General features: G+C 42.1%; 1 protein-coding gene across 1 annotated transcript in view; it reads right to left on the bottom strand.

The window, feature by feature from the left end:
- Nucleotides 1-25,294, bottom strand: part of AGBL4 (ATP/GTP binding protein-like 4) — a gene marked incomplete at its 3' end in the record, with an annotated part of 877,516 nt that overhangs the window by 100,908 nt on the left and 751,314 nt on the right. Inside the window, exon 7 of the mRNA XM_009318724.1 lies at nucleotides 15,138-15,252. Within this exon, the coding sequence (XP_009316999.1) occupies nucleotides 15,138-15,252 (115 nt within the window). The remainder of the gene's footprint in view (nucleotides 1-15,137; nucleotides 15,253-25,294) is intronic.

Below are 25,294 nucleotides of genomic sequence, written 5' to 3' on the forward strand. Positions count from 1 at the left end.
GTATTCAGAGCACACGCACCACACAACGCAGCAGGTTTATGATCTGCGCAACCCAAAATAAGCACTTCTCTTCCCTGGGGACCTGGGTTAACACTGAGTAGCTGCACGTTAGGTCACATATACTTCTATTAATATACATCCTTGCCAGTCTGGGAGGGGAAGAAGAGGCAGAATACCTGTCCCACTCACACTGGCAGAGATGGCTAATGTTTTTGTGGCTCAACACTGTGTGTCCAGAAATGTCACATCCCTTTTCTGACCCCAACTCCTCCATGTTGGCTCTTCCTCCAGCTTTTAGGCACCAACCAGGCAAAGCCATCAGCTGCCAATCAGCTGTCACATCTACCTCCTCCCAGACTACCCTGGCATCCCCCCTCTGCCTGGTGCCAGGGGCAGCAGAGAAGTAATCTGCTATGAGATTAATTGCTCCCTCTGCCATGTCAGCACAGCTATGATGGCTTCTGTATTTATAGGGAGTGGAGAGATAAAAGGATTTTGTAGACAGTTTTTCACTGTGTGTACATAATGGGGTATTAACAGTTGCAAGGAAACAGCTCATTTCCAGCCTCTGACACCATAAAGCCCCTGTTTTCCTGAATGGACATGTCGAGTCACCCAACTTGTTACCAAGTAGTATAATCATTTGCTGCTGTTAGCAAATAATAATCCTAAGAGATCATATAGGCATGGTTGCATTTGAACACACCAACAACCATCCAAGAAATCACTGGTTACCACTGTCTTTCATTTCCAAGGTCCCCAGAATAACTGCACAACAGCCACCTAGATCTTGGGCTCTGGCTTTAAAATTGCTTCAAGCCCATCTACACCCAAGCTGCCACTAAAAAGGATCCCTTTCTGCTCATTCCTCCCTCCTATCTTGGTCCCATTTTTCTGGCTGCATAGGGAGCCATGTGAGAACTGTTTTGTCAGGCTGGTTTTCTGCAGGATCGGTCCTTTTCTGGCTTACAGCACTGCCACACAAGTACCAGTCCTGGCAAAAAGGAGATGGCAGGGATGCACAGCCAGGAGGGAAAACAGAACTGAACTGCCCCTTTGAGTACCAGCACACACTTTCCTTAGCTTAAAGAAGCTGTGAAACAGCAGTCTCCAGTCTCTCTCTGCTTCAGCAGAAAAGGCTTGTGCACTAGTAGCTAAATAAAAAGTTTCTTTTACAGCCACAACCTAAATTTTCAAATGAGCACCAGGACTAGTTTTCAAGAGCTCAACACCTTGCAAGCTCCTGAAACTCAACACTTAGCCATGTTTCTTTTGGGAGACTTCACGTATGAGAATTAACCCAAGAAAAAATGTATCTTCTCCAAACAGAGAAGAGGAAACATCACAACTCTGAACCACTTAGAGATACTTTACTCCAAAGAGTAAAACAAGGCTCTTCTACATCACAAAGAGATTACAGGGAGCCAACATGCTGACCAAGGCATGTGAGTGGGAACTTTGGGCAGGTGTCTGCCTTTACACTCCCCAGAAGTAATGTACATCCCCAGACTATTTAATGTTGTTTTATTAATACAATATTGTTTTAGATAATAGATGTTTATTATTTAGATTTGTCTCAGGATTGTTTTCATGTTACATGACGCTGCCCTTAGGACTAATATTATAAATTATACAGCAAGCTGCCATCATTTTAAGTGCTGCAAGTTAAAAAAAAAAAAAAAAAAAGAAAAAAAGAAAAAAAGAAAAGAACCCAACTCACCCAGGAAAAGAAAACAACAACAAAGCAACCTAAACAAACATTCCCTTAGGCTACTATTGTTTTCCTAATAACTTGGATGGGATTTCCCCTTCCCCACCCACATAGCGGCAGTTGGAACAGGAAGACAGGACCTTTCTATTGATAGGTGATAAATCCTTCCCCAGTGAATGATGGTGAATACTGAACCTCTCACTTGTATAACATGATAAAACTTGACTAGAAGGAAGGGGACTCTTGCAGAGACCACGGGAGTGGTCACTACTTGCTGGTGACCTTGGGTAAATGGGTGCAACTTCAGAAAATCCCAGGATGTCTGTCCAGAAAGCTCTTAATGAATTAATCCCTCCGCTGCCTTCCCTGACAGCTGGTGAATCTGTAGGTGTAGGTGAGCAGATGTTGCTCAAATGGGGAGTTGGGAGTGGGGAAAGGAATGTTAGTTACATTGGAAAAGATTCTGAGATGCTGTTTGGGGTGGAACAATCCAAAACTGGGATATACACTAATTACACGCTGAGCCTTCCTATGCTCACAGATAGCAGGCAAAGCACCTTCCTCACTTTCCCTCTTTAGGTTGTTCACCCAGAAGGAACAATAGGTGCTCTCATTAAGGCAGAATTTGACCTCTAATTGGTAATTTCTACAGTTAAGGAAAATATTTCTCCTCTTGACTTGTAGTTTCCATTTTTCACTTAATTGTTGCAAAGACAAACCCTGCTGGCACGAACCAGCACTGAAGTGTAACCTGTAAAACTAAAATACAAAAGTAGCCTGGCTCTGCCCCCTGGACCAACAGACAGGAGGTCTCAGTTCTTCTTGAGAATCATAGAATCTTAGAATGGTTTGCATTGGAAAGGACCTTTAAAGGTCATCTAGCCCAACTCCCCTGCAATGAGCAGGGGCATCTTCCAACTACATCAGGTTGCTCAGAGCCCCGTCCAATCTGACCTTGAATGTTTCCAGGGATGGGGCATCCACCACCTCTCTGGGCAACCTGTTCCAGTGTTTCACCACCCTCAGCGTAAAAGATTTCTTCCTTATATCTAGTGTGAATCTACACTCTTTTAATTTAAAACCATTACCCCTTGTCCTATCGCTACAGGCCCTATTAAACAGTCTGTCCCCATCTTTCTTATAAGCCCTCTTTAAGTATTGAAAGGTCGCAATAAGATCTCCCCGGAGCCTTCTCTTCTCCAGGAAGTCAGGAGAGTACTGCCAAGTACTACAGTAACTCCACGCTAGCCAGGAGTCAGAACAGAGAAATCTCTTCCAAAGTAACTCCCAAAGATGGGGAAGAATGGAGGAGTTTAGTTAGGGAACAACTCCACTCAATAACTGATAACACAAGGACAGCTTGAATCCCCATTTATAGCCTCAATTGCGTGGGTGTCTGCAGGGCTGGATGCAGCTCTTACATCCCAGGACAGGAGAATTCAGGCAGGGCTGGAGCTGAGCTCAAGCTCGTCAGCACTTCAGGTTCTGGGATTTGCTCCCAGATGAATCGACAACTCAGTGATGCTGCTGGCAAGGTAAATATAATGCAGAAAAAGGCAGCACAGTTCACACTAAACTTCGGCTGCTCTTGATTTCTGCAAGGAACCACACCTTTTGTTTGGGCCAGTAATTGTGTTAAGGAGGGAAAACTAAACAAAGGGCAAGGGCAGGAGGGGAAGAAAGCCCACAGAGAATCAACACACACTCCTGACTCAGAGTCCTCACTGAAAGAGACGCTTCTGAGCACTGCCCTGAACTAGACCTTCAGCAAAGCAGCAGTATCACTAATTTTATTTGGGGGAATGGAAGAGACAAAGCCTTGGCAACTGGATGCTGGATTGTCCCCATTGCTGACAGCTACACAAACACTTTCCATACCACAGACCATCTCCTCTTGGGATAAGTGCCCCATGGACACCTCTCCTGCCCCTTGATACTGTGCTGACACCTCCCCTCTTTCAAGGCTCTTTGGCACAGCATCCTTATGGCAACTGCTAGGGTGGGCGGATCGCTTTGTGGCATTTGCTGCTAGGTGCAACGCATATTAGAAGCTAACAATATGTGCCATGTAAGCAGGCAGCTGCCTGAGGACCACCAATAAAAAAAGCCAGTTACAGGCATGTCTTGCACCTGTCGCTGGAAATAGCTCAATAAACTGTACCAGCAGATGGCACTTGTGAATACACGGCATATTTCTTGGGTTGTGTCACTGCCATAACTTCCTGTGTCTGGCAAATAGCCTTTTCGGACCAGCCCTCCAGTCTTTTGTATCAGCTCTTAAATGCCATGGATTGCGGCCTGGCAACTGCTGTTCGAGAAGTAGAGCTCAGCTCACTACAACATTAGACAGAGACCAATCCAGCATGTTTCTCCCTTCTCTCACTTGCAAAACTAACAATAAAGCATTGCTTTGATTGCATGGGTATATTTAAAGATATCGTTTTTCTAAACAATAGTGCTTGGTACTGACATAGTGCCTCAAAGCCAAGGAAAGCAACACGGGTTTTTTTGTTTGTTTGGTGGTTGGTTTTGTTTTTTTTTTTAACACACACTAATAAATGTAGCTCCACAGCTAATTTTAGATATATGAGACCTAATTATTCCTAAATTGCAGATGGATAAACCAAAACAAAGATCTACAGCAAATTGGCTGAAGTTTACCAAGTCAGTTTGTCGTGGTTTAACCCCAGCCGGCAGCTAAACACCACACAGCCGCTCGCTCACTCCCCCTGCAGTGGGATGGGGGAGAGAATCAGAAGAGTAGAAGTGCGAAAGCCCGTGGGTTGAGATAAAGACAGTTTAATAGGTAATGCAAAAGCCGTGCGCACAAGCAAAGCAAAACAAGGAATTCATTCACTCCTTCCCATGGGCAGGCGGGTGTTCAGCCATCTCCAGGAAAGCAGGGCTCCACCATGCATAATGGTACTTGGGAAGACAAATGTCATCACTCTGAACGTCCCCCCCACTCCTTCTTCTTCCCCCAGCTTTAGATGCTGAGCATGACGTCATATGGTATGGGATATCCCTTTGGTCAGTTGGGGTCAGCTGTCCCTGCTGTGTCCCCTCCCAACTTCTCATGCACCCCCAGCCTACTCGCTGGTGGGGTGGTGTGAGAAGCAGAAAAGGCCTTGACTCTGTGTCAGCACTGCTCAGCAATAACAAAAACGTCCCTGTGTTATCAACACTGTTTCCAGCACAAATCCAAAACACAGCCCCATACTAGCTCCTATGAAGAAAATTAACTCTACCCCAACCAAAACCAGCACATATTTGCAGAATTAAAAAAAATTAAAAAAAAAAACAAATAAAACAAAACAGAACACAAAACCAACCAACCAACCAAACCACTGGAGACTTTGGTCCTTTGTTTGCTGCTATGAACAAGAACTCAAATCACCAGAGTTACAAGCCAGACTTAAAAAAGAGGAAAGAAAAAAAGAGAAGAAAGCCCAATATGTTTAGTTACTTAACTGAAAGTAAAGCTGAGAAACACAGATGGGATTATTCAGACCTAACATCAGCTATTCAGGAGGGGAGGAAAGGAAACAAACATTTCAACCAAACTGATATTAAGACCCCCTGTTAATTACAAATACCTTCTAAAAGACAAAAACATGCAAAAAATAAAGTCAGTGAAGGTCAACAATGGGCTCCTACAGCAACTCACAGACATAAAAGGCACTTAGGTACAAAACTGTGATTCACTAGGCTGGGATTCATGAGTTGGGTGCTTATTCTCTGCATAACGGCTCAAAGGTAATAATCACAAATGGTGCTATTTAAATGGAAAATAAATAGCCCTGTCTCTTTAAGGACATCATGTCTCATTCTCAGTGGAATAATGGCAGATATAAAAAAGCTATGATTTCAATATTTCTCATTATGACTTCTCTCCCTGCTCGTCTAAAAATAAAAGGCTACTCTGTAGTCCCAGATCAATCTAACTAAAAGAGAAGGGTTCGCTTACAACAACAAAATAGCAGCTCTGACACTAGTTACATATTCATCACATGTGAAAATGGCCCCATAATGCTGCCTTCAAACCCTTCCAACAAGTTGTATTAAATTAGGTTGGTTTCAGATTTTTTTTTCTTGCACCGAAAGCAAAATAAATATAGCTTTATTTAATGCTACTAAAAGGTTCAGATTCAACTGGAACCCCAAGGCATGTGGCTTTGTTGTTAAAGCACATATACTGACTCTATTGATTGGTGCAGTCCTCTGTGCAAGAGAATTTGTCACATCAATAGCAACTGAAAAATACTCAGGAGCTGTAATACGGTTTAAATGAGCAGTTACCACATCAATATAAAGAGCATTTTCAATGGCAGTAGATAGGAACCCTTTTGCAAACCTAGTATTTGTTTTAAGATAAAGGATGACAACTTTTTTTACAAGGAAGCTTTTTTTAAGTAATGGTGAGCAAAACAGCAACCACTGTAACTGTCTTACGATCACAGCACTCTCTGGGCAATAAAAGCCACAATGGAAAGAAAACTTCCAAGCAGAAAGGAATGGCAATGCTACGAGCCAGATGGATGTGAGGGCCAGAGAAAACCTCTGCTGCTCATTTCCCTCCCTGATCTTTTCCATTGCTGCTGCCCAGAACACACCTGTGTCACAGCTGCAGATCCATCCCAGACTTTGATTTCCAGGGCGCAGCCTGGCACACTGCATGAGCTGGGAGATCCAAACCAGACACAAACACATGCAGGATGCAGGAGAAAGACAGCACAGAAAATTCCTGACCTGTCCTCAATGCCAAGCAAGACCTGGGGGAGGAGAAAGCTTCTGCAATGCCTCGCCCTCTCCCCCAGCCACACGGGAGAAGGTGATACAAGGAAATGGCCATTCCCTCACTGCAGCAGGTCTCTTTGTTTGTTTTTTCCCCATCATCAGGGTGGTTGGTCCTGGCGACAGCTATGTTTTTAATCCAACAGGCTGTCAAAAGACACTGAAGCATTGGAAAGCCACCTTGGATTTCCAATTTTGAGATTGGAAAGGGAGGAGAAGAGAAGAGCTCAGTTGCCACCACTCTACCAGGTGGTCAGTAACACACTCGGCACCTATGGCCTGTCTCTCCTGCAGTCCTGGCTATGAAGGGGAACATCATTTGCCTCCATATGCGTCATCAGCCCCCAGCTGATACTAAATGTGATCTAGGCGGGCACAGAGAGAGACTTACTGGCCTCAATAACATGCAATCTAAATTAAGAAGACAAACAAGGTGCAAGAGGGGCCACTGAGAAGCCCATGAAGCTCACAGCAGGCTGAAGTGGGTGGTGCTTCCCGCACTGGGACAGGAGCTGAACAGCCTCAGGCCAGAGGAGACAGAGAGCTAATGCTTACCATCTGAGGGCAAACTGCACAAGTACTAGGAAGACAAATCCACTGCACTTTACTGAGCAGACAGAAATCCCATGAGTTCAGGAAATGTCTGAAACGAAAGTCACTGGAAGCTGGGAAAGTACTTGGGGGATCTTATGAGCATCTCCTGCTCTTACAAGGAGACTGGCACTGTCCACTGCTGCATTAGCAGATACTGGGCTCGTGAGGTCTGACACAGCACGGCTGTTCTCACAGACCCCCTAAGATGTATAGCCTCTTCTTTGGTCACAAATGAATTGGAAAAAAATAAATAGGAAATTCACGGCAAGGAAGAAAGCTCCATTTCGTGGGATTAAAAAAATCCCTGTTTTTCAATAATAAGAAATAGTTCTATATTTTCAGGGGATGGAACATACTTCTCCTGACTTGGTGTATTTTTAGAGCACAATTCTCTCTCAATCACATCCCTTCTTCCCTTGGGTTAATGTACAACGGACATTCTTGTCATTCAGGCAAAAATCCCACTAAAGGAAGACGAGAAGCGGCATGTGCTGCAAGTTTTGAAGGAGATGAGAAATTTCACACTATCCTGATATCTTCTGGGTAACTGCTTACTTTATGATGACTAATAGGCAATTACTATGGTAATACCACAATACAACATGTGTGAGGTTTGGGAATGAGAAATTATAGGTAACTACTTTGGACTTATTTCTATGGTAACAAAAAGTAATTGTCATTAAATACCAGTTATATTGCATCTGTACCTGGTAATTATATATTTTTTTATGCCCAGTAACATAAATAAAACCAATAAATTTATTCAAAAGGTCCACGATTGTTTACTCATATGTTGTTATATAGAATACACAATGACAAACACCTAATTAGGAAAAATAAACTCCATCAAGAGCTTCATCTTGTCATCTGAGATGGATACTCTGTTTTTCAATTCAAGGCAATGCACAAATTTCACATACATTAAATGAAGCTAAGAAAAAAACTTTCCCCACCAGAAAAATAGGTGAAAAATAATCAAGAGATATTATGCAAATGACAGTATGCACACAAGTAGCCTTGTCTCACAACTGGACAAGTGATACTAAGAACCATATAACATACCCAGTCACTGTGAACATACATATACACATATACACATAGAATCATAGAATCATTAAGGTTGGAAAAGACCTCTAAGACCATCGCGTCCAACCATCGACCCAACACCACCATGCCCACTAAACCATGTCCCTAAGCGCCTCATCTACCCGTCTTTTAAATACCTCCAGGGATGGTGACTCAACCACTCCCCTGGGCAGCCTGTTCCAATGTTTAACTACTCTTTCAGTAAAGAAATTTTTCCTCATGCCCAATCTAAACCTCCCCTGGCGCAACTTGAGGCCATTTCCTCTCGTCCTATCGCCAGTTACTTGGGAGAAGAGACCAACACCCACCTCGCTACAGCCTCCTTTCAGGTAGTTGTAGAGAGCGATGAGGTCTCCCCTCAGCCTCCTTTTCTCCAGGCTAAACAACCCCAGTTCCCTCAGCCGCTCCTCATAAGACTTCTTCTCCAGACCCCTCACCAGCCTCGTTGCCCTTCTCTGGACACGCTCCAACACCTCAACGTCCTTCTTGTAGTGAGGGGCCCAAAACTGAACACAGTATTCGAGGTGCGGCCTCACCAGTGCCGAGTACAGGGGCACGATCACTTCCCTACTCCTGCTGGCCACACTATTTCTGATACAGGCCAGGATGCCGTTGGCCTTCTTGGCCGCCTGGGCACACTGCCGGCTCATGTTCAGCCGGCTGTCAACCAACACCCCCAGGTCCTTTTCCACCAGGCAGCTTTCCAGCCACTCTTCCCCAAGCCTGTAGCGCTGCATGGGGTTGTTGTGGCCGAAGTGCAGGACCTGGCACTTGGCCTTGTTGAATCTCATACAATTGGCCTGGGCCCATCGATCCAGCCTGTCCAGGTCCCTCTGCAGAGCCTTCCTACCCTCGAGCAGATCAACACTGCCGCCCAACTTGGTGTCGTCCGCAAACTTACTGAGGGTGCACTCGATCCCCTCATCCAGATCATTGATAAAGATATTGAACAAGACCAGCCCCAAAACTGAGCCCTGGGGAACACCATTCGTGACCAGCCGCCAACTTGATTTAACTCCATTCACCGCAACTCTCTGGGCCCAGACACATTTTTTTTCTTAGTCTAAACCCACCTCCTGGGAATGGCAATAGGTTCAGCAAATGATAATGCTATGTATGTATGCAGGTATATATCCCTCAAAGTGATATTATCAAAGACCAAAATCAACACTCCTCAGTGTTACAACATATAGCTCTGATTTAGAGCTAAAATAATTTGGATAAAGTCCACATATGCTTTTACTGTCAAAAGACCCCTCATAAATTACATGTGAACACGAATGTTGAACTTCTGACTATTTCTAGAGTCACAGAAATAAAGTCCACAAAAGCCTATTCAGGATAAATCTGAAATATTTCATCTGGTCCAAAGCCTAGCTTTCTGTTTGTATTTCAGACTCTTCAAAAGGGATCTTTAAAAAAGGCCAGTGTTTAAACAAATCATGCCATTAACAAACAAAAACAAGAGAAGACTGTCCTTTATAAAATGCTGATACGAATAATTTTAAATGTTTCTCAAGCCTTCCCAGCTCCCTGTTTTCACTTGAAACAACTTGCCAAATTCAACTCACTTCCACAAACCATTTCAGTCCTTACAAAACTACATTTCTGGGGCAAAAATATACCATTTGTCCAAAACACTTCATCCCAACACAGCTCTTATTGTAATATGGACTCTGACACTGTTTATGGTGAATTTGGCTTTCCAGTCTGGGTAGGACTGGCCTCTTTTCCATCCAACAAATTGCTTTGTTAACCCCTCACACAAGCAAGCAGTAAAGACTGTGTTGACTTCAAAAATATCGTATCTCACAGTGAAACAAAAAAGGATTAGAATCAGCGTGTGCCCTCTTCTCCCCATTCACACAAATTCTTGCAGTCCCTACAATCAAGCTAGAGGATATTGTAGCGATGACAGTTCAGAACATTTCAGCTAATTCATGGCTTTAATCTACTGAAGGCTGATACTGTCACAGCTAACCAACTGAAAGCAACACAGAAACAGCAAGGAACAGGAAGCCTTACTGGGTCATGCAACAAAGCCTTTAGAGAATGGTCAGGATATTTCAACTGCCTTGTCATGGCATTTCTGGGATACGTCAGTGAAGAGCTGCCCAGACTAAGAAACACATCCCTTTTGGTGCCAGTATAGGGTTTCATCTCTGGAAGGTGAGGCTGACAAATTGGAACTAATCTAAGATGGTGTGGTACAGTCATCTCGCCTGCAGGGACACATTTCAGCATTCAGCTGCAGAATGCCAGCTTAAGAACAAGCTCTCAATAAAGGAAAGTTCAGGCCAAGCCTGGGGATGCACGACTTTTAAATCAAGAACACATTTTTTTTTTTCTTAGTCTAAACCCACCTCCCTGGGGATGGCAATAGGTTCAGCAAATGATAATGCTATACTGCAAACAGAGAGAGAAAAGTCAAGAAATCTCTCTTCCCAGCACTAGTTTTCCTTTATTTCCTAAAACTGTTTCAGTTTAATCTATCAGAGAGGGTGAGATTAGTGTTATGGAGAAACTCACAAATATTTTTATTTTTTGCCATGTTCTTTCACAAAGCTAAAGATCAAGTCATGCACCATCCCCAGCAAAAGGGGTCTTTCAATTCAGGTGGGAGCTGAGAACAAGTTACCAGCCAGAACAGAGGGCAAATTATGCTGAAGACTCACTATTTTAGCTAGGTCAACCAATGGCATCTTCCTGGGCAATTTAATTAACAGGCCCATGTGGCATAACATTTTCTACACACTGAAACTGCAAAGCCAGTTACACTTAGAAGTACAGTAATACCAGGCTTTAAATATTTCAAGAAAGGGATGAAGCCTGTCTTCCTGTTTTGGGAGAAATCCTACATCCTTGACCACAGTAAACAGCAGGTACCTATCATTATCCTGAATCTTAGAAAGAGCTGGGTATACTAATGTGGCCAGAAAAGGACTATGGAGGGTTTTTTCCACTGAAGAAAGAGTGCAGTGTATTAGTCATCTTCACAGAAGGGTATGATGCTAGCAAACCAGCAAACAGCAGCTAGCAGTGCAAGCAGGAGCAATCCCAATTAGCCATTCAGTACTTTGGCTTGTAGGTGAATTTGCACTCTGAGGGCTCCACTTCTCTGCACCTAACCCCTCTGACACTTTTATCCAGCCAACTCTGATCTATTGTAGTGTGGTTTGCCCGTGATTTTTCATTTCTCAGCTCTTTTCAGAAAGAAACAGGTGAAAGCAAAAATTAAATGTTCTGATTCCTAAACAGTCAGTCAGAAACTTTACTGGTAATAAAGTCTAGTAGAGGTAATTTCACCACCTCTCTTGGTTTGCATATGTAAGTAATAGCTATTAAGAGATAGAACCATACTAGTTCACTTTCTATTAAAAAATTTATGCTCTAAGATTACAATCAAATTGCAACTTTTGTCCTTTTTTTTTTTTAAATAATTTTTTAAATTGTGTATAGACCTTCCAAACATTCTAAATTAGAGGGGATGCTTAACCACCCCTTTAAGTCACATAAGGTACCTTGTCTTTTCATTCCTAACTGTATGGGTCCACAAATATACTTCTTAAACTCTTGCATATACTTGAATAAATCAGTAAAGTTTAGCACCCTGTTTCCATGCATCCTGATACACTGGGCATTGACGTTCATTTCCATGACCATTTTTTTTAGAGCCGCCTGAACACATACATGCAACATATAAACCACCTTCCTCACAGATGTGTCTGTGCTGTGAGCACTTGTGCTTTATAGCTGTGATAATTAAACTCACTTGTTGCTGGTTATGCACATTTCACCACAAAAAAGTTCCTTTAGAGTCACAACCCATTTGGTCTGTTCTCTTGAGAATGAGCAACAGTTTATAGATAATAGACAATTCTTGGCATTATTGTTGCAGTTTTGGCTTAAACACCTAAACCTCAGTTCACAAACACTCTGAACAAAGGAACAAGGATTTTGGAGAAGAGCACAGGACCCAAACCCTTGGTGAAAGTCCTGCATCCCCCAAAATGACAATGAAGAAAATCCCACCAGCCAACTGTTACCATATCATCCTGGGTAAACGAGTGGTTAGTTCCTGTTTTGATCACAGGAGAACTAGTATATCCCATCCCTTTGTCGTGGTTTAACCTCGGTTGGCAACTAAGCACCACACAGCCGCTCACTCACTCCCCCCCCTCCCGATGGGATGGGGGAGAGAATTGGAAAAGCACGTGAGAAAACTTGTGGGTTGAGATAAAAACAGTTTAATAATTGAAATAAAATGATAATGATAATAATATGATAATAGTAATAATACACAAAGCAAGTGATGCACAGTACAATTGCTCACCACCCGCCGACCAATGCCCAGCCAGTCCCCGAGCAGCAGCCCTCCCCCCCCAGCCAGCTTCCCCCAGTTTCTGTACTGAGCATGACGTCCCATGGTATGGAATGTCCCTTTGGCCAGTTTGGCTGTGCCCCCTCCCAGCTTCCTGTGCATCTGCAGCCTTCTCAGTCGGTAGAGCATGGAAAACTAGAAAGTCCTTGGCTAGTGTAAGCACTACCTAGCAACAACTAAAACATCGGTGCCTTATCAATTTTGTTCCCATCCTAAATCCAAAACACAGCACTGTACCAGCTACTAGGAAGGAAATTAACTCTATCCCTGCTGAAACCAGGACACCCTTCTACGAGAACTGCTGACATACCCAGGCTTTTAAAGGTGCCCACTGCGCCTTTCAGATTTCAGAGGAGAGCAAAGTATCCGACAGTATACTTTGCCAATTGTACAGAGCTGTGTACTGGTGGGGTAAAAAAAATCTCTCTCACGCTGGCAGGAGATCAATTTACAAACTCAAGCATGAGGTTTAATTACCCATTTCATTATCTTAGCTTGCATAGCTCTGAATGTGAACCTTCAATGAACCAAAGAAATAGTCACTAGCTGCTGGTTTGAGAAAGAGGGAGATAACAGGAAGTTCAAATGCCTAAAACTGCTCTTGCTGCACATGGCACCACAGACCTTGTTCGCAAAAGCAGGGGGATTGTCCCCAGCCAGTAGATCTGTATTGTAGCATGCTACGTGGAAGACTTCTGAAAGCCCTATTTATGTGCCAGTCTGAACAAAGACCAAAAGAGATGAAACAGACTTATCTAGCCAATCACAGAGAAGCCTCAGAGTTAAATTTTCAAATACTAGCAACTGATCCTCAGAGATTTTTTTAAAATTCATCCAGTAAATTCAAGCAAATAAATTATGATGTGCTTGTGGATTTTGTATGAGCAGGAAATAAAGTGTTTGCTGTAAATTATTCACTCAGCACTAGTTAACTACAACGCCGGCACATTACTAGGCTTTTTAATATTCTTCTCAAGATAATAGGTAGCATTTTGCTTATTACCCTCATTTTTAAGTTATTAGTTACATTAGATCTTTTGTAAATAAAGTGAAGAATTGCAAGAAAATCAAATGCTTTTCCAACTACCTCATTAGAAGTCTCTTTAGTTCAGGTGGGTTGAAAATTCTGCGTATCATGAAAAGCTAAAACAATAGTATACCATCAGGCTCAGCAATTCCAAATGAATTCACATGCCCTTTCATAATACCTGGGTTCCCGAAAGGCTTTTCAAGGTATAAGCCACATGCATGTCTGTAAAGCTGCATGCCTCCCCAAAAGTACAAATAATAGTGCAGGAGAAAAACATACAGGGCAAGTAAATTTATGGGGGAAAATGAAAGCTACTTAATTGCAACTGGAGTTGCCTACGTGCAGGGCACCTGGAACAGAGTAAAGCAATGTAGTATCAGATTCTAGACCCATTTTAAGGCTTTATTCCTGTAAGGTGACATAACCTTTATGATAAATTCCTAGGGCTGTCAGATGCCACTACTGCAATATCACTCCCTGGTTTTGGATTTGCTGAGAGTTGAGGGAGTATCAGTGTAGCTGGAAAGAGACCACGTGTCCTTGGAAGTTTCACTTGTAAAACATGTATATAAGCACTGTTGAAATCACCCACGCAATTCTCTGCTATTTCAGTTGAGTGAGTAGCAAAGTACAGGAGGGCTAAGCAGCACATATCAAAACAAAGAACAGAGCCAGCAGCGCCATTTTCTGCAACTTCTAGCTTCTTCCTCGGTGGTCTCCTCATCCACACAATAACCCAGTCTTATTCTGCTTAGCAATGCAATACCTAATTAGATCAAAGCTCGGGGTAGCCTGGCTACAGAGTGTATTGTGTTATTTAGTCTTGTGCTGTAAGCAAAACCACATACAGTATTATTACATTTCTCAGGGGCTTCTCCAGAGAACTATGTGGTACATGTAATTGCCCCCACAAACAAATCATCAACTAATCAACTGCTTTTAATTATCACCTCCAGCACCACATTTATTTTGTAAATAAATGCATTAAGAGCAAACAATTTTAGGGAAAACAAAAGATTATCTGAATGCGTTCTCAACAGAGGAGGTGGTAAAGTACTAATTCAAATACTAAAATGAAGCAAAATTAGCATAGGGTGGAATGATTATTCCATTCCACATATCCCTATCTATTACAGCACAATAATAGACTGAAATCTGTGACTTTAATGGATGATCTGGGTAGTTGAAGGGAACTGTGATTGACTGACACATTTACATAGAGACTGATGAGCAGCATAATGAATGCATTTACAAAACACAGCTAAGGTCTAACTCTAAGCTGACTTTAACTCCCACACCTGGAGGAGGCTTGCAGAGCAGATACCTTGCTATCTTGGAGAGTTGCTGTCTACCTCCTGAAGCAAGCAAATTTTCCATTGAGCCCCCTTCCTCGGCGGGAATTTCAGGAAGCATACAGCCACATGAGAACCTCCAGTTTAAGAGGAATGAATTGAAACAAGCCATATAAGATTCAGTGACAAAACAGTGCAGGGTGTATAAGGTAGATATAACAATACATAGATTCATACTCCGTACCATACCTGTAATTTCCTAGGTATACTCCATCAGGATTGAGCATGGGTGCAATCTTGAAGACCAGGTGGTCTCTCAGTACTTTCGCAATAGGATGCTGACTCACAAGGAAATCAATTATACCTGAGAAAAATGAAAGAAGAGTTGGAAAAGGGGGGGTTATGACATCAATGATTTCCAGATATCTATCTGAAATTTCACATATAAAAGATTAGAATGATCATTCCTTTTGGTTCCTGGCACTGCCTGCTTCCAACAGAACAAACCACTTACAAACATGTAGCACCTGCCACCTTCTAAAAACTCCAGAAATAAGAACTTTAAGGATAAATATCTTAGTCCATCCTCATAATGCAAGTACAATATGGCTACATTATCAGACACAGTCAAGTTTCCACAGAGGGAGAAGTTACTGCTCATCAGCTGAGTCACAATAACAAAACACTTCTCCTCCTAAGTGGTGAAATGAAGTAAAACCTACTAGTTTAAGCCTAGCACCTTACATACATAGCATGCATACATGGGCATATACTGCAGCTCAGCTCATGAGTGGCAATTTGTTGAGCTGAGGCACCTCAAATTTGTTTGAGCATATGCCCAGACCTACCCTTGACATATGAACACAGAGTTCAGATCATCTGCATGTATAAAGAGGTATAAAATGCCTCACTAAAATTGGGAGAGTTACATAAACTCTGTACCAGGAACAGGGAAACTGTGGGATTGATAGACTGGAATTTATAAGGTCAGGTTCTTCACTTACTTTACACCCATAAAAACCAGGAGTAACTCCACCTTATCAGTGAAGCTCCTTTGATGTGGAACCAAGACAAGTGACAGGGGAATCAGATCCTAAATGCCCTTCCTTCGGGCACAGTCACAGCACCAGACCCCGCAGGAGCTCCTGCCTCTGGGCCTTGTGCTCAGGGAGGAGCTAAACATCTCCTTGCTCCAAGGCTGGTGCTGGGGCAGGGGGCAGGCAGTCTGGCAGTTAAATTCATTGCTTATTCCTCCACTGAGTTGGTACTGACAGAAATAGCTTCCAGGGAATGAATGTCGAGATAAATTGAGTTCCTGTGTAATCTCAGGACACCCACAGATAGGTCATGACAATTTGCTATTTATTGTAAGGTCCATCCTGTGAAGCAGGAACCATTTACTGAATTTCCCCAGAATAAATCAATCACTACACTCTAGTAACAGGATAAAATTAAGCAGAGAAAAATTAAGGCTGATTATCAGTAAAATTTCACTAATGGCGAGCTCTATTAGACTGTGGAATTGTCTCTCCAGGGGAAGAGTGGAACCCCGTCATCGGAAACGTTTAACGCTGGACAGGGCAAAGCCCTAGGGAATAGATATAACAAGCAACAATTCAGCATAGAAGAGATGGTATGGGCTAACTAGCTGACTTCAAAAAAGCTTACTTTAGACCTGATTTTTTGCGATGCAGTCAGAATCTCTAAAAACAAACAAATTAAAACCCAGGTACATGCCAGGTTAAACACACTTGTTTATAGCTTGGCTGAAACATACATTAAAGATGGGACTAAAATCTCACATTCTGTACAACTCCTTCATTTAGCCTATTTCCTAAGGCCCATTCTGTATTTCAAATACTAACAAAACGGAGCCTGTGCTGCTGTTGGAATGAATTGTAATTTGCTGAGGCACATGGGGAAAAATGAGGCTTCTGAAATGTCTACGATGATCAAGGTATAATTGACTCTAAACATCAGCATTTTTTTCATCTATTAGTGACTAATCCTGAAGAAGAGAAAGTCCCTTTCTGTAACCAGGTCTTCCACTTGAGAAGAGACTAAACCTGAATTCTGAGGCAAATTAGCATATACATAATTATATTGCTCAGGAAATGTTTCTGCAATTACCTCCTCCAAATGAAGGAAACCAAACATCGATCTGCTTTTTGGCTGGTGTTGTGTCTTTTGTTCATTATACAACAGCAAGAACACGAAGAAACGACAGGGACACAGTTGGATCCTGAATAACCAGGTTTCCTAACTGTATGCAAACATGAAAGGCTTAGCTATGTTAAACTGCTGCTCTAACTGTTTTCTGGCAGTGTCTAAAACATAATCCACAGTATGCACACCTGGAGGGCTCAAAACTACTTAAAGGGATACAATCCCACACTTAGTCCAGGGTTTCTTGAGACACTATGCTGGTTTTAGTTTTAAAGGGCTTGTAACTAGACTCAAAACATCACATCAGTCTGTGTTTTCTAGAATACTTGGAAGAGTTAACTATTCAGAAATCAGTATGTCCAGAACCTACTTTATCCTAGGTCAGGTATGATCTTTCAAAGCAGCCACAATAAAAGCAGCACAAGTATCGCATTGTGTACACGATCATCACTTCACCAAAGACCTTGGTGGAACAGTTTTGCCATGAGATCTGGCAGTGCACCAAGCATGTACTTGTAACAGCTCTTCACGCAGCAGGGAGGACCACAGATACCTCGGGGATAACATGACTGCTTTTCATTCAGGAGGTAACACAAGAGCCCAAACTCTCAGAGCTTTGCTCTGGCTGTAACTGTACCAGGGAAGAGGCTTGCCCAGGTTCTGCTCATTTTGCTCCCGTTATTGATGCAGCCTCACTCACAGAGCTTGGCAAAGGCATCTTGGCAACTAGAAGCTACAGTTTTCAGCTTCATGCAGGGAATTATTATTCCCTAACCAAGAACGTGCTATGATATGGAAGGCTGTGTATAAACACGCAATGGGTGAGCCTCTGCTGTGCATGATTCACTGTTGCACCAGGCACACCAGACTAAAGGGACGAGACTGACCTTGGGCACCCAGCAGCTTGGTGGCAAACGAGACTCAGCATTTCCCAACGTACCACAATATATTAGGGGGTACTGCAGCCAAGTTCACCCAATCCAAAGAGATTTACTGTATTTTCTTATTTAGGAGACAGTTAATTAAATCTGAAGAAGTCTTACCCCATGATAAAAATACAAAGCAAGAGTTAAAAATAACTGACTCAAGGAAGTCTAACCTGGAAGTAAAGGCAGTTCCAAGGAATATAAGAGAAGCATCAGAGGAAAGCATACATCTACATACACAAACCTCCCCACAAAATTATTGTAAGCATCCAAATAATCAATACAATTAGCAAATAGCTTTGTCTTTCAGAGGAACCCAATAGTGTCTGGATCAATAACATTCAAAGTAAAAAGGCAGATATCAGACTATTAAAAAAATACCATCGCAGAGAACTTGGTCCTCCTGTTAATAAATCAATACAAACTAAATTTTACAGCTTTTATAATCAGCAAGAGACATATCAGTGTATCTCATTAGGCTGGGGTTAAGAATTTGGCAGCAACCAAAGCCCATTTAATATAATTTACTTCAAGGCAGACATGGCAATACAACAGATGCCCTAATTTATTTGTTGATCTTTGTATTAAAATAACAGTTTGCTGGTAAACAGGAAGGGTAATGATGCCAGTCACCCTTGTTAGTGGCTAATAATTGCTTAATTTGTCCACTAATTGACCTGTGCTACTGTTGAAGCACTGGATCGTGTTGCAGGGCATGAAGTAAACAAGGCCACTGTAATGTTACTTTAAAGAATGACTTCTGGAAATAGAACTACTTATTGCTATAAATTTTCTTTTCACAGATGAGCAGATTAATTGGTCTGCCAATTAGTCTGCTATTAAAGAAAAAGGGCTGCCCACAGATCGGTTAGATCTTCGAACCGCAGCCCCAGTTTGGGTCAAATGAAATAATCCAATCTGAATCAGTCACATCAGCTATGAAAAATAAGATAAGTATTTTTTAAAAACAAATCTCTGTGGACGGAGATCAAGGAAAATAGCCCAATAACTAAGTATTAGCTCTTCAAGTTACTTTAAAATAAAATGGACAACATGATGGAACAGGCCTACTCAGGCACATTACAGTATGGAAAAGTTCTCCAATTAAAAGAAGTAAAATAATATAGATTATTTTTGTATCATCTTTTCTGGAAAGTAATTAAAATCATTATTTTTCAAATAATAACATGCAATTATAAATGCCGCCTGGAACCAGAACAGCTCAGACATCAGCATTCAGCCATGACATAAGAAGAGGCTTATCCATAGTCCGCTAAAAATCAACCAAAGTCTTTACATTAACTTCAAGGAGCTTTTCATAGTTGTGAGGGAAAGGAAAGAAAGAATCAAAAACAAGGAAAAGGGAAAACAATGCTGACAACTGTGAGTCATTAGATACACAGTCACAACGGGTCCAAAAATTTTAGCAGTTTTTTACCAGTCTTTCTTGGTAAACACAGCTTCACTGAAACTGTGCTAAATCAGAACCAAATCTCCTCTGCTCCGAGTCACTTCTCTGTCATTATTCTTTCTCAAGGCTAAACACACTTTCTCAAATTTCTCTTGCCTTCTGCAGCTCAGTACCTCTCACCTACTCCAACACCAGATCCTGTGGCATCTCTCTGCCCACCCTAATCCAGCTCAAATTGTTTACTGGTGTTTCACAAGCAAGTTGATCCTTCCTTCTTCCATAACATGTTAAAGAAACCTTCTCTGCTCACATGATTTCCACTGTCCTGTCAGGGTGCTTCCTCAAGCAACTGCCTTAAACTCTGTTTAAACTTCCTGCTGTCTCTAACATGACCTCTCCACATTTGCTCCTTCCAAAGAAAAGCCTGTCTTATCCCTTGTTTCTCCATTACCACATCCTTTCACTCTCAGTCTGACAATATGTTTAATTGTCTAACTATATAATACATTTGCCCTGCTCCTATTACTGAAAATCTAATCACCACAGATCCTAATGCAATATGGCAACTGCTAATGCAAACATATCCTGGACTGTGTCTAGTATATGCCAAGAAAGAAATGATTTATATTTTCAGACCTGTTTCCTAACACTGAATAGCTGCTGGTATCCTGCAGTCAGCTCACCACAGCCTGCAGGTTAAAGAGAATGTAGCGATTAGGCTCTAACAACAACAGGATATATTAATTGGAAAAGAAATACAAGGGAGTCCTGAATGCTTATGATTATATAAAACTATTGAAATGTTCTGTTAAAGGAGACTGAAACCAACGTGAAAGACTATACTTGCACTTCTGTGAACAATAGGAAAGCAAAAATGTGGGGTTGGGCTCTTTGGAGAGGTTATTTAATGTGATGGTGAAGAAAAATATCAGATGATAGGGCCAAGCAGCTACAATAGTCTATCCCCACAGAACAAGTACAGCACAAGCAGTAAACAACAGCAAGCCACTGCTGTGCCACCATTTGTCTGTGAAGGAACTATCTTTTGGCAAAGGGGCCCTTGTCTGTTCAGCCTTTACCCTTTTTCGTGGGGTTGCAGAAAAAAAATTACAAAACAACAAAACAAAACATGAAAAAGACAGATGGACACTCTTCTCCATCCCAGCACGGTAGGAAAGGTGTCATAATCACACTGAACCCTACTCAGCACAGGTCACAGCAGTGCTGTGCCAGCGTGGTCTCTACAGAATGCATACCTGTGCTTCCAGTGCAGCCCCCAGCACAGGCCAATAGACAGAAATGATCCAATAATGTCTTAGCTTGAAGCCTTTCCAATATTCAAGGCAACAGCAAGAAAAAAAAAGCATATGAATGGTGATAAATGAGCAGAGCTGACTCACAGCAGGATTATTGACATGATCTAACATCATGCTGTCACTGAAATTAACCCTACAAAAGATCATCGCATAGAGTGATCCATAAGCACAAGACCATTGCAGATGCTGGCTCTGCTCCTTCTTACAATGCTACTCCTCCTCTTAATGTGTAAAAACAGACTGCCAAATTCAACTTTTTTTTTTTTTTTACACTTTTTAGAAACATGTTTATTGTTGGGAGGCGCACATTGATTCTAATGTCAATACAGAAGGAATTTATAGATTTGGAATGCTTTATTAATCGGTTTTCTTGTCTTTCCAAAGGTCCCTTTGGAATCCATGGCAAAAACAAAGTTTATTTCATCAAAATTATGGAAATAATATGGGTGATGAAGGAGCACTGCAAAACTAAAACAGGCACCTGGTTACAGCGTTAGGTGAAGGAAAATTTGTTGCCTGAAGTATATCAGTCAATGCTTTTCAGTTGCCAAACCTGATGTATATCTGCATGCATATGCCTCTCTGAGTAGTTACTACAATTAAGTGAGAGTGGGAAGATCCAAAACACCATTTTTCATTAACTCCCTCTCTGGCCATCCTTAGTACACACAAAAGTGCAAGGGAATTGCTTACACTCAGATAGGGATGCAGTACCATGCACAAAACCTTGGTGACTATTCATCAGATCCTACTTCTCAGCTCCACCTCTGCTCCTGTTTCCTCTATGCTGATGCTCAAATTTCATCTAACCTTCCCCCAGGATAGGCTCAGAGGGGGCCTGCACAGGCCTGCGGGTGTCATATGACGACAAACAATCAAGTTCGTGGAAAACACAGAGAAGTTAACAATTCCCCCAGTGGTTCCCATGGACAGGAAGCTCTCAAGGGAGACAACAGCTAAACACCACAAGTACCCATGACAAAACAGATAGGAGCCAACCAAGCGGGTGAGACAGTGTTAGGAAGGATGCAGTAGATGAACCAGATACATTCCTGGTTATGGTTCATCTAGAGTGTCCCCAGCTAGACAAATAAATATTTCAGTGCTAAATAAGATCTTCTTACTTGAGTGTGGTTGGTTAAAAGCACCCCAAAAAGTCTTTAAGGCCCCTGCGGTCATTTCAGTTGTTTTTTCTTTGCAACCATCACTGCTATTGTAAAAAAAAAAAAAAAAAAAAAAAAAAAAGGCAACAGTTAAGTCCCTGGTGGATTGTACACATGGCCCCACTTCACCTATTTTTAAATAAGTTTTAATCAACTTGAGACAGAAAAGTTGCACACCTAACTTTAAGGATTCAGCTGTGATAAGCAGATTGATTAGGAGCACATCAAGCTATATTATGGTATATTTGTTCTTTTATTTACCGTTTACTCTCCCACCTGTTCTCTGCTGTAACTCTGTCTCTTCAAAACACAGGATTAAAAGCAAAGGAAATCTCAAATAATGGGATAAAATGAATGTGCAGGAAACGAATGGGTGAATTAGATTACAGCAGATGAAACACTGAGGTCTCAAATGCAAAATGCATGGCGTTTATTTAATTTGTTACTCTTTTAAAATGAAAACATGCTCACTGACTTGAATTAGTAATTTCCCTGTTTTAAGACATGTTAGGCCATTACAGCTAGGCCTGTTTCCAGAGCAGTGAAATAAATGGAAAATGGCCAGTCTCCCAGGGAACGCACTAGCTCACTGCATTTTGCCAGCCCAGTGAAACAGTGCTAATGTCAGCTCCAGACAAAACCGTGTTTCTGCTGTAGGGGCTGCATGCAAAGGAACTGATAATGACTAGCAACAAATACGTAAAACGGCAGAGCAAGGCACTATGGATTTTAACTCAAGTTCTAATGTGCATGGTAAGCACAGACAGTAATTGATTTAAAGACCGTTTAAGAAATTATTGTTCCTGACCTCTCCCTCCCTCTCCCCTCCAGTTAGCATAGGGTTCAACAAATAATTAATCTGGCATTCGGTGTGGCTGAAACACAAATCCATGTGAAGGAAGCAAGAGGTGGGAACAGCAGTCAAGAGCCTCCCAAATGGGTTCTGCCAGCATAAGAGAGAAAGATTGCTCTGTCGGTCTCTAACCTGAATCAGGGCATCCCAAACCCTCACCTCCACCCCATTCCATCAGGTTTCTCAGATATATTCTTTTGCATGTAATGATCTGAGGGGACTGAAGTCTCTGCTGGAGGACCACAAGTGTGTGACAGACCTCTCTAGACAGATCAGCAGACCATAGTTTGTGAGGACAGCAAGTAGCAGTTGTGTTACTGCATCACAGCTCTATAATTAAGACTCTGGCCATTCTGGTACCCAAACATTTTAACTGCTTTCCAGAACATCCAATAAAGTTATAAAAATCCTTCTCACGCTGTTGTATCGATACAGGAGACATTTCTGCCATTACAGCCCCAAATAACATTAAGATTGCAAATTCAAGGAGGAATCAGAAACATCTTGCCATAATAAAACATTCTAGGACTACTGAGTAATAAGATGGACCATATGATGCCATTAGGCAGACCTTCTTGCCCATTTTAATGTGTTTGCTGGTTAAGAATGGATAGGACAGACCAGGACAGAAAACACCCTGTGAATGTATTTCCTTACATTTATATTCCTTGTTTTCACACAAAGGAGGTACACTTACACCATCTACCTTTCGTGTGCACTGACTATCCCACTCTTTTTGCTGGATGTCTACATTCAGACCATGCAAACATTGCCTCAAAACCCCAAAGAGTTCCAGACCATGGCGCTCCAGATGTATTTCAAGCAGGGCGACTATGTAGCGAAATGGATATGACTAGAATAGAGTCAGCCCCAAATCAGCAGTCTAGAAGTAGAATCAATTCAGTGCAAAAAGTTGGTAAGTGACAAGCATTTGGGATTTCCTATGTATTTTTATCAGCTGTGGCTCTTTCCTCATAAAAAGATTCACATCTGCTTTGGAGGATATGTGACTGCTGGTGCGGAGCTGGAGCACAACATCCTGTTTCAGTACTGAAAAGATATATATGTACATTGCCAGTAAAACCTAATTAAAGTTGGCATTCCCAGTGACTAGGATGTGGGACCAGGAGCCAGAATGCCTGATCTTGGTCTCTAGCAGTGCTGATTTTTGGCAGCTCGCTACCAGAGTCTACTATTTTAGTATATTCAACTTGAGACAGCAACGGCCAGATTTGCAGGGCAACAAAGCTAGCATCTTTGGGGCCAAAACCAGCAGATGGATTTTTTTAAACAAACTCATGAAGCTTATTGGTGCTGACTGGAATTGGAAACGTGGCAAGTGGCAACAAAAAGGGTTTGCTAGGTGTTGAGCAAATTCTGAAACTTTTCTATTCTTACCCAGATGCCACTAGTGGAGATCTGTGCCACTGGCAGTCCATTCCCTCACCCGTCTGCCCCAAGATAAGCATTTTCTAAAAACCAGCCCTGTAGAGGTCAAGATGGAAAGCCTTTTGGTAGCAGAGACAACCAGTATTGCTGGTCACTTCAGAAATGCAGGCTTGAGTGCTCTCAGCTCTGCTGTCTTCTCTTCTTCCAAACAAAATCAAGGAGCACTGAAACTGTTCCACAAACCATAGGTGGTGCTCAGCACCTCATCACCTGGGGAGGGTAAAATGTGGTATTTGAATTTTGCCTGTAAAATTGTCAATGAAAAAAGAGACAATTAAGAATTTTGTGAGGGCAAATCTAGTTCCTACTTGAAAGTTCTCCAGATACTTTAGCCAGCACCTGGTCACGCCTGAAAAAATAACATTACTAAACAGATGTTAGTAGATGACGAAATGAGACCACAAGAATTGTCTCATTACAAAAGACTGCCTAGGTCATATTTATGTAATGTTGTTCTGATAAAAGAGTCTTCTAGCATGCCGTAAGATTTCCTCTGATGCTTTGGCGATTTAACAGCTGGAGACCCCAAGGAACCTAGCAGTTTGACCCTTTCTCTCATTTGTTGGAACCAGCAATTTATGGCCTCAGGACTCATTTTGATGCCACTGATTTGGACTGTGGGTCTTTTCAGACTTTAGAAAAAGACACAGAACAACAAAAAAAGTTAGATTCTCAACAGCTTCAAACTTGGGAGTTCATGGCAGCAGCAGGCTGCTTGAACACTTGATCAGAGAAGCAGTAGGGTGATAGTGGCACCATCTACCTCATCCCACTGCAGCTCTGAGCACATGGGACTCGCACACGCTCTCCAGCAGCATCTGGTACTCACTGTGAGTCCAGGTGGTACACTGGGTTAATCTCTCCCATTATTTCATGGTATCTGGCTCTCCTGTTCCTTACAGGAATGAGATCCTCACTAGCTTCAAAAAAATTAGACCAATGTAGGGGAGTAGAATGAGGCCAAGGCTGGATTTGTCTGGTAAAAAGTGCAAAATTGAACAGGGAGCAGACTGCCTCCTGACCTCTGCAGTGATGAGCCCATACCACAGCCACTTTATTACCCTGATGGCTGATGTAGCTTGCTTAACTACAAACTATCTCCCCCAGACCTGGAGGGCAGTC

This window comes from Pygoscelis adeliae, unplaced genomic scaffold (assembly GCF_000699105.1).
Source record: "Pygoscelis adeliae isolate BGI_AS28 unplaced genomic scaffold, ASM69910v1 Scaffold82, whole genome shotgun sequence".
In the NCBI taxonomy this organism is placed as follows: Eukaryota; Metazoa; Chordata; class Aves; order Sphenisciformes; family Spheniscidae; genus Pygoscelis; species Pygoscelis adeliae.